The sequence below is a fragment of the Triturus cristatus genome, chromosome 5_1, assembly GCF_964204655.1.
Source record: "Triturus cristatus chromosome 5_1, aTriCri1.1, whole genome shotgun sequence".
NCBI lineage: Eukaryota > Metazoa > Chordata > Amphibia > Caudata > Salamandridae > Triturus > Triturus cristatus.
Genome location: NC_140587.1, coordinates 1,020,393,722 through 1,020,410,943, shown reverse-complemented (window position 1 = coordinate 1,020,410,943; position 17,222 = coordinate 1,020,393,722). Strand labels below are relative to the sequence as shown.

Genomic DNA, 17,222 nt, shown 5'->3' with positions numbered 1-17,222 from the left:
TCCCACATACTTATGCAACCTATTCAAACGGCTCCACCAAGGTACCTATGCGAGGGTAAGGTATGGGCACTCTGGGGAGCTCTCGGCCCCCTTTCCGGTCGAACGGGGAGTGAGACAGGGGTGTGTGTTGGCTCCCACTCTCTTCTCCCTGTTCCTCAACGGATTAATTGACCATCTTTTGGGGGCCAGGGATCTGGATTCCCCCAGCCTGGCTGCCCGGAAGATCCCAGCCCTGATGTTCGCTGACGACACCCTATTATTATCAAAAACTTCTATGGGTTTGCAGTGAACACTGGAGGCTTTTTGTCTTTTTTGCAAGTCAAGGAACCTGGAGATTAATTTGGCTAAAACCAAATTTATGGTTTTTAACGCCAAAATCTCCAGCTGTTCACATCCACACCTGGACGGTATGGCGCTAGAAAGGGTTTCTAATTTTGATTACCTAGGTGTTACCTTGAGTGACAGGATGGGGTGGGGGCCCCAGGTAGCCAAAGCAAATTTGAGGCTGGCCCAATCTTCTGGTGGCATTCTTAAAGCTCATACTGGGTCCTCTTTTAAATCAGTGGGTCCGCCCCTAGAAATTTATAAGACCCAGGCGAGAGGAGGGGCGCTCTACGGGGCGGAGTTATGGGGACATTCGCCTGCTACTCCCCTGACAATTACTGAGAATACCTTTATCAGACGTTTGTTGGGCTTACCTCAAAGTACACCATTGCTTCCCCTTCGCCTTGATCTGATACAGGCGGACATCTCGAATCGGCCAGTGTTATATTGGAAGCGGCTCTGGTCTACACCAGTGCTGCTAAGCTATAGAGATGACCTAAGGGACCTTTTGTCTCTCAGGGGGGTTGGGAAAATTCCTTGGCTACAGTTTGTCAAAAATACATGTAAAACCTTGGGCAGGGTTGACTTATGGGATGCCCCTGAGTTGACATGCCACTCCCTCTCTAAGAGAGAGTTGGCCACCCTACTCAATAATCACCGTTTGGAACTTGCTCTTAGTAATTCATCGTTGGGCACGCTCTCTGAAAGGTTCTTGGAGGCCAAGGATCTTTATTACTTTGAGAAATGTCTGGATGATATCCAACCTGCATTGGCTAAGAAGTTGTATGTCCAACTGAGACACGGGACACTCCCCTTTCGGGCAGTGATTACCAATTGGTCTGTCATCCCTGCGGTCTCTAGTCTTTGTGTTGGTTGTGAAAGGTGTGATGAAACGGATCTACATGTATTGCTTTTTTGCCCGTATTATTCTAGGAGCAGAGCTAAGTGGATTATCCCTCTTTGTAAAGTGTTGGGCCTCAGAGACTATAGGGAGGCTTTTGGACTATTTAAATATGACACCACCCCCCTAATTGTCTTTGTGATCTCGAGATTTCTATGGGCTATGTGGAATGCTCGACGAGCTAAAATTAATCTGCACTTACCTGTTGTATCTGTGACTCCATAGGCCTATCCTTTCTGGATAGATCTTCCCGTGTAGCCCATGTTTTTTTAGCCCATTGGGCAATTTGGTTTTTAACCATTTTAATTATATTACGTGTGTTTTATTTATTTATGAATTCTTGTCTGGTGTGTTCAGGAAACTTTGTATTCTCTTGTTTGTATTGCTTTTATAGTTTTTAACCGATAATAAAGCTTATTGATTGATTAAAATAAAATAACCTCATAGGAATATCAGCATCGGTCACATAGTAACAATGACCACATTAGATATTACATCAAAAAGGTGTGTGGAACATGCCTCTTGGAAAATGAGGAAAGTATTCAAGAAGAAGGTGAGAGGACGAGGGGAGAGGGAGGGAAAGATGTAACTATTTCAGCGTTTCAGTTGTTAGATGTGCCGTGTTGAGGTGTGGGTGAGGGAGGCAATAACAAATTATAGGGGGCCATGTCATGACAGATCTAATCGCACTGGGATCGGGCTGGTTCCTAGGCACGGGGGGGGGGGTGGCTATACCCAGACTGTATAAGCCTATGGGGGGGTGTAGCAGTGGGTGAAAGAAAAGAAAGAAATAGCCTCTGCTATGTATAATTTGCTGCATGGGGTATAATAAGGGAGGTCAGTTGCCGATTTTGCAGCTGGATTGTCTCTACTAGAAGAGTGCTACCTAAGGTAAGTAACTTGTTCATCCTTGAAACGTACTTTTGAGGGTCTTTTATACTAAATACTACTCATTCAGTGGCACTCACTTGTAATGTGCTGTTGATACCATATTGTTAACAAAATTTTATGTTTAAAGATGTTTTCTTAAGCGAAAATATGTCTTTGATTATTTTCAATGTGGTGTGGCTAAATATTGCTTACTTTTATTCCATTTGTCAACAGTATATTCCTAAAGGAACTAGAGAAATATGAACAGTTACCAGAAGATGTTGGACACTGTTTCGTCACTTGGGTAATCACACTTTGAAACTATGTTTGAGTACAAGAACACCGATTTAAAGTTCATTTTGTAAAAATGATTTATACATACACATATCCGTGTCTATGCTTCTGTCTCTTAGGACTGCTGCTGTTAAATATATTAGCAACTTGGCTGACTGGAATAATCAAACTGGGCATTTAGTGCTTTGGTGGACTCACTCTCTCTCACATATGCTGTGTTGTTCCTCAGATAATAAAAACAAATGCAATGTGGTCGCATTTCCTGTGGTACCCGAGTATCACTGTAATTCTTCTATTTGAGTTAAATAGTTTTTATTAATGTAATAATATAAGTACCAAAGTTACAAATGAGCATAAGATGAAACAGTAGAACAATATAGCATATAACATGACCAAAAATTATAATGAAGAGCAATCTAATACAGAGATAATAAGAAGAAGGGAAGGGATATCATCTTATGATTAAGACAAGAATAATAAGGATAAGGGTACATAGTAAAACAAGTTGAAGCAGAGGACATTTTGATGTTAAGGGATAAAGAAGGGGAAAAAGAGAAAGATGAAAGAGAAGAAAAGACAAAATGGGAAAAAGAAAACAGGGTAAAGGAGGGACAAATGGGATAAGGAACTAAGATATGGAAGGGTGAGAGGATAAATAAGAAGTGAAGGGAATCCAAAATAAATCGGATTTGATTTTCTGAGATAACGATGATGATGAGACAGTAGAAATTCTATGCTCATTACAAATAAGGTTCCACCACATTATTGTACAGACTTTGGAATTATCTTTCCAACAGGTTAGAATCACTTTGAATGCAAGGGAAATGAAAAGGTAAAACAATTTAAAATTTTGTGCAATGTCAGGAAAATCAGCAGACATAGATCCAAGAAATACATTTTGAATTGATAATGATATGTTACATTGAAATATCTTGGAAGATATTGACCAAATGGATTTCCAAAATGTAAAAACATTAGGACAGTAAAATATTAAATGGAACAATGTGCAATCCAAGGAGAGACAAGATCAACAAAGGGAAGAGGAAGAGGGATTAATTTAATGAATATGAATAGGAGTGCAAACAGCTCTATTGTATAGAAAAAATAATGATTGAGTAGTGTTAGCAGCTTTTGAAGTAGAAAAAAGTTTTTGCCATAATTTGTTCCATGAGTTAGTGGAAAGTGATAGTGAAAGGTCTTGTTCCCAAGCTAATTCAACAGTGGATTTTGGTCTATCAGATGAAGGGGTGGACAGAAGCTTGTAGATGATTGAAGCTTTGGGATTGGAGACGGGGTTTAAGGTAGCCAAAGGGAACAATGGTGTAAGGGGTTTAGATGGAATGGTGTAATCAGAAGAAAATGTTGATGATACAAAAGGTTGCAGGACATTGAATATTTGTGAGTATTGGGAAGAATAGGATAGAGGTAGATTGTAATGTTCTTGTAATGCAGTGAAGGGTATGACAGAATTGTGGGATACAGGTTGATGAACATAAAAAATGCCCTTCTCTTTCCAATGTTTGAAGTAAAATGATTTGTGTCGGAATTTAATGAATTTATTGTACCAAATGGAGGATGTAAGGAACTCGTGTTGAAAGGTGGCCCCCTCAGTGAGCAAATAGTGTACCAAATGTTGGGAGTACTTTAAAATGGGGTAATGAGAAATAAACAATTAGACATGGAGCAAATATCAGAAAAGGAGAAGTCCCGTAGCAAAGAGCGTTCGAAATCAATCCATCTAGGCATCGGTGAGTCTGTGTATTTAGAGCATAAATTTGTCTAAGTAAAAAAGCGGTATGATATAATTTAAAGTTAGGAAATCTTACACCTCCTTCGTTTTTAGGTTTAATTAATTTAGGTAAGGCAATACGAGCGGATTTATTATTCCACAAAAATTTACTACATAGAGAATTGAGTTGTTTAAAATAGTAATTAGGGATTTTGAAAGGTAACATGGAGTAAAAAAAAAGAATGAGAGGAGCAATTATCATTTTAATAGAATCCAGTCTACCCCACCAAGAAAAAAAAAAGAGGGGACCAAGAATCAAACGATATTTGGAGCTTAAGTTTGAGTGCATTGGGGGGCGCGGCCAAGCCGCGGACCAAGATGGCCGCGCGGCTCTGAAGCACCGCAAGTCTATCCGGCATTCCAGATATATCCCACATATTTATAAGGCCAACTGCCATGAGCCTACCACCACCAAATACATGAAGAATTCCGGTGCTCTGTGAGCCCAGCAATTTGGTGAACGGGAGAGCGGATCCAGAGATACGTGCCGATGAAAGAACGAGTCTCGGCTCCACAATGGCGGCGGCGTGATCCGTAGGAGATAGAGGCGGCACGAGGAGGAGGAAGCGGAGCCCTGCGGACTGGCTACTGGGGCAGGGGGTTCGGTGAGTGAGTGTGGCGTGGTGCGGGATGGCTGATTTGCGGTTTCCATGCCGATCGCAGCGGGACGCGGCCCGGCTGCCTGTCTGGCCTCCCGCAATCTAAGGTGCGTGTCCTCCCTCGCTGCAGTATGGGTGTGCGTGGGGTCAGTGCCCGTGTGTCCACCCATCGTTGCGGCCCCCAGGCCTATAGACGCACCACATAGCGAGAATCTCGGCTTAAAGTATGGCATGCTCTACCCTGCAAATTTGCGGGTGGAGACCGGTGGGCGAGGCAGAATTTTCGAAAGTCCCACGGAGGTTCAAGAATTTTGCCGAACCTACAAACAAAATAATCAGTGTCCTGGCGAAGATCGCAGACTCTCTCCGTCCCACAGTGGCTCAGATGCCAGTATGGAACTTTTTTCTGGGTCGGGCACGGGTTGAACTCCTATATCTGGCCTATTTTGTATTGCTATGTAACACAATGGGATATCGTTTTGTTCTCTACATCATTTTGGATTGCCGATCGATTGTGACGGCGATGCCACCCCCGATTGGTGTACACCGTGATGTGGTCTTGTGAATTACGAATGTACCTTTTTTGGGCTTTGTCCATGTATTCAACGATTCAATTGATACTATGGCTTTCCTTGGACATCTTTTGGGTCTGCCTCTCTGGTTGGGTGGGGAGGCTGAGTGGGGGCGGGGGGGGTGTATTTGGTTACTCTTAGTTCTATATTGCTATTGATACGTTTGGACACCGTCATGAACAATATTGGTTCACATATGCATCTATTCTTCTTGCACCTTCTGTTCCATACATGGCCCAGTTAGGACGCACTGACGGCCCTTCAGCACTGTCACTAATGACATGGAACATCCGTGGCCTGAACGACACACGCAAGAGACGCCATGTGCTGCATTACTTGATACGACATAAGGTAGACGTCGCCTTCCTGCAGGATACCCATTTGTCCACGTCAGATTCTTCCCGCTTCGCTGCCAGCTGGGAATCCCATAGATATTTTGCAAATTTTAGCAATGATGCTAGAGGCACCGCTATCCTCATTCATAAACGGGTCCCCTTCAGTCTCCACACAACAGTACAGGATAAGGAAGGCCAGGTACTTAATAGTAGTGGAGACTTTAATGGGACACAGGGTAACGATGGTATGTGTATACGGCCCTAACAATGACGCCCCAGATTTTTATTATTCCTTGCTCTCCCAGCTCCTAACACTCGGCCCTATAACCTTCTTGCTTGGAGGTGACTTTGGCATTGCCCCTGATCAGGGATAGCACTTCCTTGGCCCCAGATCCCAAAACACACTCACGTAAGACTCTCCAGTCACTACACGAACAGTTAGCCCTAGTGGTTATAGGACGGGCACGTAACCCAACACACACTGACTTTACCCACTATACCAGCTGCCATAACACATGGACAAGGATTGACTATTGGTTGACTTCTCCCTGTTTTCTCGGATGGTGTTGCACACTCGAGACTCTCCCTAGGAACATATTCCGATCATTCCCCGGTAGTATTGCTCCTTGGGATTCCTCGCCCTGAGGGCTTTGAGAGACAATGGCGCTTCCCCTGTCGTTCCCTAGATGATGACCTTTTCCAACACAAAATCCGGGAGGCAATCGAGGAATACTTTGACATAAACACGGGCTCAGTGGACACGGCCGCAACGCTCTGGGAGGGTTTTAAGGCATACATACGGGGGTTATGTAAGGTATTTCTAAACACGCTGGGGTGCTCCGCGACTTACGCACCACTTTAACCCGTCTGGAACGCGAATTAGCCGACTTGGACGCCAGGCTGTTGCACACGCAAGATCCCGAAGTCGAAAATAAGCGGGTGACACAGTTAGCAGAATACAGAGACACGGCTGAACGGGAGATACTATTCATGGGGAAATATCACAACGCGAAGCGATACGGGTAGGGCGAGCATCCGGGCTGAGTGCTGGCTCAGATGGTTAGACCTCCATACAGCAAAGCCTATGTCCCCGAATTGCGGACATCAATGGACCAGCAGCTTACAGACACAATAGAAATCCAAGAGTAATTTCTCTCCCATCTGAAAACACTGTATACCTCCAGAGTTAGTGGGGACCATTCTGAACAGGAAGCTTATTTATCAGAAGTTGCGCTTGTCTACCTTGAGAAACACATGCAGGATTTCCTGGCTGCACCCATTGCGGATTGATCGGCGCTCTGCGTCCATCCTCCGCCCCAGGTCTAGACGGATTCACGGGTGCGTTCTACAAGGCCTTCAAAGACATATTGGCGCCGCAACTTCTGGAGGTCTACGCGGAGGCCCTGGAGGGAAGGATTTTGCCGCCCACGTTCCGCGAGGCGGTTATAGTTCTTCTCCCCAAGCCGGATAAAGACCTGCTGCTCTGTGGCTCCTATAGGCCCCTCTCGTTATTAAATTTAGGCTATCAAATCCTAGCTAAGGTTATCGTGAACCACCTCTCCCAGCTAATGGAGTTTATAATTTTCCCCGCCCAATTTGGTTTTGTCCCTCACCGCTCCACGTCGTTCAGTTTACGAACCTTATTTTCTCCCCTCCATAGGATAAACCCCGAAGTGCCAGCAGCTGCTATCTTACTAGACACCGAAAAGGCCTTCGATTCCTTGGAATGGCCCTTTTTTATATCCATCATGCATCGTATGGGGATGCCTATTGATTTCGTTGCTACCACCGCGTTGCTATACAATCGCCCCACAGCACGGCTCCGCCTGAACGGTTCACTCTCTGAACCCTTTGAGTTATCCCGCAGCACGAGACAGGGCTGCCCGCTCTCACCCCTATTGTTTCTTTTGGCCATGGACCCCCTGATTCGCCACTTTCAAGAGAAACACCTGCACAGAGGCCTGCAATTCAACACAGGTCCTCTCTTAGTATCGTTATATGCTGATGACACCATTCTTTACGTCAGACACCCACAGGTTAACTTAGACCCCCTCATCTGTGAAATTACTCGCTTTGGCCTGTATTCTGGCACAAATCCATGATCTTTTCCCTTACTGCCAGCATGAAGCCGTGGGAACTCAAGTTTTCCTCTGGAATGGTGTGCTGACTCCGTCAAATACTTTTGTATCCACATTCACCTGGACACCGAGCAGATCCTCCGCCTTAATTATGGCCAGGCTGTTCATATTCTGGAAGCACAAATTGACAATTGGCTCCGACTTCCGCTTTCCATAGCAGGTTGTGTTGCCCTCATCAAGATGATTGTGCTCCCAAACTTTTTATATCTCTTTCACAACATCCCCATACCCCTTCGCAACAGTCTTTTTTTGACACTCCGTTCCCATTTGATATGATTGGTCTGGGGTGACAGGCGGGCCAGAGTTCATTGGTGAGTTGGGACTCTCCCTTTTGACAGAGGAGATTATGGGGTTCCTGACTTACAGCTCTATTACTTAGTTGCCCAATGCAGCTACGCCCTTGCGTGGTTCCACCCAGATGCCAGAATCCCTTATCTTCGTCCGGAATCAGATCTGGACCTCCCTGAGACATTGGCCTCCATTCTACCCAAGGGCCTTCCTCTGGACCCTAATGACATTCAAACGGTCTCCACCACTAGCTGGACATGGGAGAAACTCAGACGGATCACAAATACGCCTACCCTCTATTCCACCTCCTTTCCACTCCCCAATGCCAGACTGCTGCCTATCACGGGTGAGCGACTCATACAACGTTCGTTAGCCAAATTTGACATCGCTAAAATGGGCGACCTTTTTCCTGATGCTCAAGCCTTTGACATTGACAACACATCTCGATTCACCGAAGTCACTTTCATGGATAAATTTGTTATTGCGGGTACGCTCCGCGCGCCACTTTTCCCGAATTTCCCCTTGAACCTCAATCCTTCGCCCTGCTCTCACTGGTCATTGACAATATTAAAGGTGTCCATCTTATCTCCAAACTTTATAAATCTTGTGCTGCTCTCGTCCCGCTAAATGATGACACGTTCCGTAGAGATTGGGAAGGAGATCTGGGCAATCCTATAACGGATGAGCAGTGGATAGCATGTTGTGCTGCCACGAAAAACGTTTCCCTCAATAACCAACATAAATTGATCCATTTTAAATTCCTTTGTAGAATGTACATCACCCGAGCCAGAATCCACCGGATAGACCCCTCTAAACCACACACGTGCCGTGAATGCAATGCAGCACACGCTGACTTAGCCCACGTTGCATGGACTTGCCCATGTATATACTCATAATGGACTGAAGTACACAAAACACTGAGCAACATGATTCACATACCCATAGACACACTCCCCGAGATTGCCCTCCTAGGTTACGTGGTTCAGTTCCCCAAAAAAGTTCGCAATTTTGCGGCCATATGTCTACTACTAGCCAACAGAGAAGTAGCCATTCATTGGGGTAACAAGACCGCACCCACAATTAAGAACTCGATGGGCAGTTTAGCTTCCTGCTCCATGTGATGTGAAGTATATGCCTGCACTGTCCCCACTACTTCGAGGTCTAAGGATATCTGGGGCCCGTTCAGAACTTACCTGGCATCATTGCAGTGCGACCCCCCTCTCAGGTAGAACAGTGTTTGGTTGCCACCGGGGTGGGTTGATTGCACATAAATCATAAAACCGGACACTACACACTCCTGTCCCCTTCTACATCTACCTCCTGTTTCAACACTTAGTGCCTCTGTAACAGACACCTGAGGAGACTGCGACTCGAGTATCTAGGCCAACTCGCCCTTTTTGAGGGTCCTTACAAAACATGCTAGATGTTATATTGACTTCAATTGTACTGATCGATGTGTTCTCTCCTAACTTGCCAAACGTAACATGTACCACCTTTGTTCTCCTTTTTCCTACATCAGTGTATAATCGAATGTATCACAATACTCTATGTGAAATCACTAAATAAAGTTTAAAACAAAAGTTTGAGTGCATTAAAGTTATGGAGAGTATGAGGGATATTAGGGGAGAACCATACACCCAAATATTTAATTTTTGAAGGACACCATTTGAAATTGGTGTTGGAAAACATGTATTGGTAACAGGTGGAGTTTAAAGGTAAAACCTCAGTTTTAGAGAAATTTAATTTGTATCCAGAAACTTTGGAATACAAATCAATTTCTTGTAGGAATGGGGCAAGGCAGTAGAGGCGTTAGAAAGATAGATCAAAATATCATCTGCATAAGCAGATAGTTTGATTTCATGAGATTTATTGTGAAATCCTGTTATTAGGGGGTTATGTCGGATACGCTCAAGGAAAGGTTCAAGACATAAAAGAAATAAGAGAGGGGAAAGTGGACAACCTTGCCTGGTACTGGTAAGTCAAAATAGGGGGATAAAAGACCGTTAACAACAATAGATGCGCGGGGTTCAAGATACAACAACTTAATAAATGAAATAAATTTAGGGCCAAAACCAAACCAGTGAAGAGTTTTGAACATGAATGGCCAATTTACAAGATCAAATACTTTCTCAGCATCGAGGGATAGTGCGGCTAGAGGATCGGGATAATATTTCCCCAATGTAATCACATTAGATAGCATCCTAGCATTATCAGAAGCAAGTCGACCTCTAATAAAACCGGATTGGTCAGGTTTAATTAGCAGGGGTATAACAGTATCCAATCTTGAAGCAAGAATTTTCGCAAACATTTTACAATCATAATTGAATAATGAGATTGGTCGATAGTTTTGACAAAGGGTCCCTCAGTTTTTGATTTGGAGATAAAAGAATGAAAGAGTTCGAGGAGACGAGGAGCAAAAATGGAGGAGAAAGTAGAGATTAGCTCAATGGAAAAGCCGTCAGGACCTGGAGCCCTGGCCTTCCTCAAGGATTTAATGGCATCGAGGATCTCTTGGAGAGATAGGTCTTTTTCAAGAAGAGACATTTCATCTGGCACCAACAGAGGAGAGAGAATATCATCAAAGAAAGAATAAGTATCACTAACAGAAGGAGAAGTGTCATCCGTATATAGAGAATGATAGTAGGATTGGAAGGCATTAACAATTTCAGAATCAGAGTGAAGTAATTTATTAGTAGTAGTGTTACGGATCGGGCCGATGTTTTTTCTTTCCGTTTTGATTTTTAAATAGTTAGCCAACATTTTACCTGCTTTATTTTGACCCCCATGGTATTTGGATTTTATTTTAAGTAAAATATTGTATGCATCAGTAGTAGCTAATTTATTTAAGTCAGATTTTGCCTTAATGAGGTCGGGAAGGTGTGAGGGAGAATTAGATGTAAAGAAAGAGTGTTCTAAAGATTTAATGTGTTTGAGGGCAGAGCGATATTTAGAGTTTAGCAATTTCTTCTTTTTGACCATGTATGTAATGGTGAAAGCCCTAAAAGATGCCTTAAAAGCATCCCAATTATTGTGGATAGAAGTATCACTAGCTTTGTTAAATAGAAAGAATTCATGTATAAAAGAGGTGGCTTCAGAGATATAGGATTGGTCGGATAAGAGAAAGTTGTTGAATCTCCATCAGGCGTGTTTAGAGTTAGAAGGGAGAGATCAAATGACGAAGAAACAGGGGCATGGTCAGAAATAAAAATGGATCCAATTTCTGAGGATTGAACAGAGGGTAAAAGGGATTTTGAAACCAAAATATAATCAATACGTGACATTGTGTGATGAACATTAGAGAAAAAAGTAAATTCATATTGATCAGGATTGCAGGTTTTCCATACATCAAAAAGTGGACGAGAGGCAATAGCAGATTGAAATCATTTATGGGTTTTGTCCGGTTTGAATTTGCAATTTGATTTTCTGTCAGAAAAAGGATCAAGCCAATTGTTAAAGTCTCCAGCAGCAATAACATTGGGATTGGAAATGGAAGATAATTTGAGTTTAATCGTATTCCAAAAATCAGGGTCCGGTTTAACTGGTCCATAAATGTTAAAGAAAGTGATCACTTTATTATGGACCTTGGCCTGAAGTATTGCCCATCGTCCGTTTGTATCAGTTTCAGTAGATAAAATGTGAATTTGTAAAGATTTATGGCAGAGAATTGAAACCCCACCCTTGCGGTTTACCACAGTCGAAAAAACAACCTGACCCACCTATTGCCGTTTAATTTTGAGAGACTCAGCATCGTTACAATGGATTTCTTGTAGAAAAGCAATTTGGCAATTTAATTTTGATAAGTGGGAGAGTACCTTCTGGCGCTTGACAGGGTGACCCAGGCCACGAACGTTCCACGATACAACATTAAGCATGTATTGCTTTATAGACAAGGGTACAGAAACAATGATGACACACTGCAGAGACAACAATGGGAGGAAAAAGGACACTATTTAACAATAATGAGGGAATAATGAAGAAATATAAAGAACATAAATAGAGGAACCATGAAGACAAAAATACACCATTTGTCAATAGAGAATAATAAAAAGAATAGCAAAAAAATAATGAATGATAAAGAGTCATGTAGAGTAAAGGAGATGACACAAAAATACAAAAAAGAAGTATTCATATGAATGGAAGAAACATTAAAGGGAGATAAACAAAAATAAGAAAAATGGGGAAAGAGGAACAAAACAAGGAAGAGAGGAGAATTACAAGAAGAGAGAGAAAGGAATGACGGATCAAAGACAGAAAGCCAGATCTCTAAGAAGCAAAATAAGAAATAGAAACAGGGCATGTCCGCTGTCAGGAATCACGGAAGGTTTCCTCCTCCTTCTGCTTCCGTGGCCTCCATGCTTTCATTACAAACTGAGAAAGCAGCCCATCCTTTGAGATGGAGTGCTTGTTGGCATCGTAGAAATTCCAACATGGATGCCAACTTGCTGCAACAGCATATTGCTGTTTAGCAGTCTAGTCTTGTAGTGAATGGCAGTTGGTGAGGTGTGCTCTAACATTCCATGGTGCACTTCACCGAAGATTCTTCAGGAGCAGCATCTGTTTCTTGCGTCGAGAAAGCTAGTCAGGGTAGTGGCGACCTTCTCGGGGTTAGTTCCGTCGGTAAAATAAACTAAGGTTAGTGTGAAAAGTCAAGGTATAATTAAGCATTCTGAAAAAGCATTGAATTCAAAACTTGGTAAAGAGATAAATCTGAATTAGACAACCTTTCATCTGCTGAAATAAATATGTGTGGAACAACTATTAAATAATGTAATTCTTCAGCAGAAGTGAAAACTGTATTAAAAGAAAACTGTGGTAAAAGCCCTTAGAGAAAACGCGGGCGACTTCTTTCATTTCGCCGCGTTTATAATAATATCCCCATTTGTGTTTAAGCAGTTAAAATCCAAGAACACACAGGCACAGATTCATCGTGCCATCGTTCAGAGGAAGATAATTGAGACGCGTGAGTGAATTTATTCATGTGCGCCTCGCGTGTTGACAGGAATTCTTGTCGGCATAAATAGAGACGCGCGAGCATTTAATTCAGACGCGCTTCACGCACTGATTGAAACCCTAGCTGGCAACTATTAAAACGCGTATATTCCTTTGAAAACATGTCTTGGGGCAAAGACTAGCGAAGGCGAACAAACATTACTCGCTTCGCTTAAATAAACCAAAAAATACAATAAAAGATAGCGGGCACTTGTTAGTCCGTTTTAAATCTATAATTGCCTTCTAAATTGATAAAATTCATAACAACGTTGGGAGACTCCTCTTGCCACCTGTAAATTAAGCAAATATAGAAAAGTTCCAAATTGACAGTAGAGGCAATATTCTGGAACTGTTCACCTTTTAGACTCCAATTATAAAACAACTCTATAACTATCCAGTGAGTATTCCTAGAGAAGGGTAAACGCAATTTACAGAATATAGGAAATCACGATGTACACTCACCTTGTCTTCTCACTTCCCACAGAGCAGTGAATACATAGCGATCCTGTGAGCATAGAACAAGAATAGAGTTAAGACTTCACTGCAGACACTTTCAACACTATAGAGAAGTAGAAGAGGGGCAAATCCAAAAACACTTCTTGGTAAGATAAGTTATCTTAAATTCTAAATGCAAGTAAGTTAAGAATGTTTCGCCATTTAACCCATGTTATGTCCGCAGCAGCTGACACTACAAGTGAGGAAGGAGGTTCGTGCTGAACTGCAGTTGGAGCTGTCTAAGGTGGAATTAAAGAAACCAAGTGGGGAAGGTTCCGAGAAGGGCATTGGGAGCTTGCATCATTCTACTCGTGTGTGGTTCGCAATTTAAGGACGCCCTTGACAGAGTGAAGTGCCCACATTGGTACAAGCACCTGAGTAGAATGGCGGAAGGTTTAGATTTGAAAAAATTAGGCGCGATTATAAGTACAATACAAAGGGATTTAGAGGCAGTCAGGGAGGAAAATAAGATCTTAAGGCAAGAGATTATAACGTTTAAATCTGAAAGAAACACGTTAGTTAGATTCCTCACCTTAGAATATCCCCAGGCGTCAGACTGGATCCGGAAGATTTTTCGTCAGCAATACCCCTTGCGCGTCGCTAGGCGTCGTCTGCGGCTCCGCGTCCGTCGTCGGCGTCGTGCGCCGGAATGACGTCGTCGGAGTACTTAGACGCCGCCCTCGCGCGCTGACGTCAGTTCTTGTTCTTCTTTTTTCCGCGCCAGTAAGCGCAGATCCGGGAGAGCTACCCCTTTTAGTCTTTTTTGACTAAGTTTTTTGATCCTTTTTGATCTTGTCTCAACTCCGGTGCCGGTAGGATGCCTGGTTTTAAAGCCTGTGCTGACTGCAGCCGCTTGATGTCGGTTACGGTCCATCACCGCCGGTGCCTTTACTGTTTGGGCCTCGACCACGTCGCGGAGTCGTGTTCGGACTGCAAGGCCCTGACCTCGAAGGCTAGACGGGAGCGGTCCCGTAAGCTTCTCGAGATTCGCCACTCGGCTCCGCGCCCCTCTTGATCCCGGTCCAGGAGGAGGTCCAAGGATCGGTCGCGGAGCCGCAGCCGACATCATCATCGATCGTCTGGCTCCAAGTCTTCGGGTAAGTCGGAGCACTCCAAGAAGTCCAAGAGGCGACACCGCTCTTCGGACTCCCCTCGCCGGTCGCGCGACTCGACCGAGGGTCAGGGTGGTTCCACCCCCGCGGCTCCAGCGGAGCCGCAGGCGCCGCGCAAGTCCCCATACCCGCCGGTCCCTGGGACTGACGCGACGCCGGCGGAAGTCAGTGCCTTCCTCTCGGCCATGAGGAACCTGGCTCCGCTGTCGACGCCCGCTGGCGCGCCTTCGGGCCCCGCGGACCCGACTGGGCAACCTTGCCTGCCGGCGGCTCCGGCCCCGGCGCCGTCGACGGCTCCGGCCTCGACGCCGCAAGTGCCCGAGGGACCCGTTCCCGAGTCCCCGCCGACGCCGGTCGACCTCGTCACGCCTCCTCCGCCGGCGTCGACACCGGTACCACCTCCGACGCCGGATCCGCTCGGCGTCGTGCCCCAGTTCAGCCCCGGTCCGGGCCCGGCGCCGTTACGGCATCGATGGACGCCGCGTTCGGCGCCGCTGGAGACACATTATGTCTATCGTCCGGCTCTGATCCTTCCTCCTGCTTACCAGGAATCGGATGACGGGGGCGAATGGGAGGGGTTCGAGGATCCTCTGGCCGTTCAGGCTCAGCTGTCACAGGACTGGGCAGATGAACTGGGGGAGGCCAGTGGTCTGGATACCTCTCCAGACACTGGATTCATCTCTCCTCCGACTGTGGCTTCGGAGGAGGGTGCTGCTTTCTCAGTACTGCTGCGCAAGGCGGCCGCGGCCCTTGGGCTCGAGCTACCTGCCGTGGCTGTGAGGACTAACGTCCTCACTGAGGTGCTTCAGTCTGCAGCAAGCTCCACTGAGCCTCTGCTGCAATTCAATGAGGCCCTCATTGACGTTCTGCAGGGCACCTGGTCCAAGCCCTCCACAGTTCCTCCTGTGGACAGGAACGGCGCCACCGCCCTGCTCCGGGCGACCCCAGTTTTCTGTCCCAACACCCTACCCCCGAGAGCCTGGTTATCCAGGCTTCTACCTCCCAATCCTCCTTCCCGACCGCTCCGCCGGACCGGGATTCCAAGAGACTGGAACAGTTTGGCAAAAAGCTGTTCTCCTCCCTTAGTTTGGGCCTGCGGTCCTTGAACACCGCCTGTCTCTTGGACTGTTATTCCCACTCTCTGTGGGATACGGTGGAGGACGTGCTGCCCCTGTGTCCGGAGGAGGTCCAGGCACGACTTACCCAGGCTCTGGCCGATGGGAGGGATGCAGCACGACATGCTATCCGATGTGGGCTTGACACTACGGACTCGCTGGGTAGGGCCATTTCTACCACGGTGGCGCTTAGACGTCACGCCTGGCTGCGGTCCACGTCCTTTTCAGGTGATGTCCAGAGCACTCTCATGGACATGCCCTTTGATGGCACTCGCCTTTTTGGTGAGAAAGCGGACAGTGCGCTGAATCGCTTTAAGGACTCCCGGGCTACGGCCAAGTCCTTGGGCCTCTCGGCCCCGCGGTCGCAAACTTCCGCTTTTCGCCCCTTTCGTGGCCAAGGAAGGGGTGCCTCCTCACGTACGCCTAGCCACCAGCCGCAGAACCAACCTGCGCGCAGTCGCGGACGTGGTTTCCGCCGAGGCGGTTCTGGAGGTCGACGCGGTCAGCCCACATCCACCCCGGCAGCATCCGCCTCAAAGCCTTCCTAGTCCGAGCTTTCAGGCCCATTCCACGCCAGTGGGCGGCAGAGTTCGCCATCACCTGCTCCACTGGCGGTCCATCAAATCGGACAGGTGGGTGCTGCAAATCGTCCGAAGGGGCTACTCCCTACCCTTCGAGACGACCCCTCCAGCCATGCCACCGCAGCACCACCGTATCTCGGGGGAACATTTGAATCTTCTCCACGAGGAAGTTTCGGCCCTCTTGACCAAGGGGGCCGTCGAGCGCGTTCCGAGCCCAGAAGAAGGTCGTGGTTGTTATTCCCACTACTTTCTGGTTCCCAAGAAGGGCAAAGGGGGCCTACGCCCTATCTTGGACCTCCGGGACGTCAATGCCTTCCTCCGGAAGGAGAGGATCAAGATGTTAACTTTGGCTCAGGTTCTAGCTGCCCTAGACCCTGGAGACTGGATGGTAGTGTTGGACTTGCAGGACGCATATTTCCACATCCCCGTCCTGCCGGCCCACCGGCGTTACCTGCGGTTCACGGTGGGTCAGGAGCACTTTCAGTTTACCGTGCTCCCCTTCGGCCTTACCAGTGCCCCTCGGGTGTTCACGAAAGTGATGGCGGTGGTCGCAGCTCATCTGCGCAGATCAGGGGTTCCAGTCTTCCCCTATCTCGACGACTGGTTGTTGAAGGCGGGCTCGCCCCAGGCAGTCGTCTCCCACCTCCAGACTACGGCGGATCTCCTGCATTTGCTGGGGTTTTCCATCAACGTGCCGAAGTCACACCTGAGTCCCTCTCAGAAGCTCCTCTTCATCGGAGCGGTTCTCGATTCGGCGCAGTTCCGGGTCCATCCACCGGAACAGCGGGTCCGGGATATTCAGGCCCTGATTCCCATCTTT

General features: G+C 46.3%; 1 protein-coding gene across 2 annotated transcripts in view; it reads left to right on the top strand.

Annotated features, from left to right (window-relative positions):
* Window positions 1–17,222, top strand: part of TRIO (trio Rho guanine nucleotide exchange factor) — a 4,621,980-nt gene that overhangs the window by 2,429,921 nt on the left and 2,174,837 nt on the right. For both annotated transcript variants that reach the window (XM_085606120.1, XM_085606121.1), the window contains exon 26: window positions 2,330–2,399. In XM_085606120.1, coding sequence (XP_085462246.1) covers window positions 2,330–2,399 — 70 coding nt within the window. The remainder of the gene's footprint in view (window positions 1–2,329; window positions 2,400–17,222) is intronic.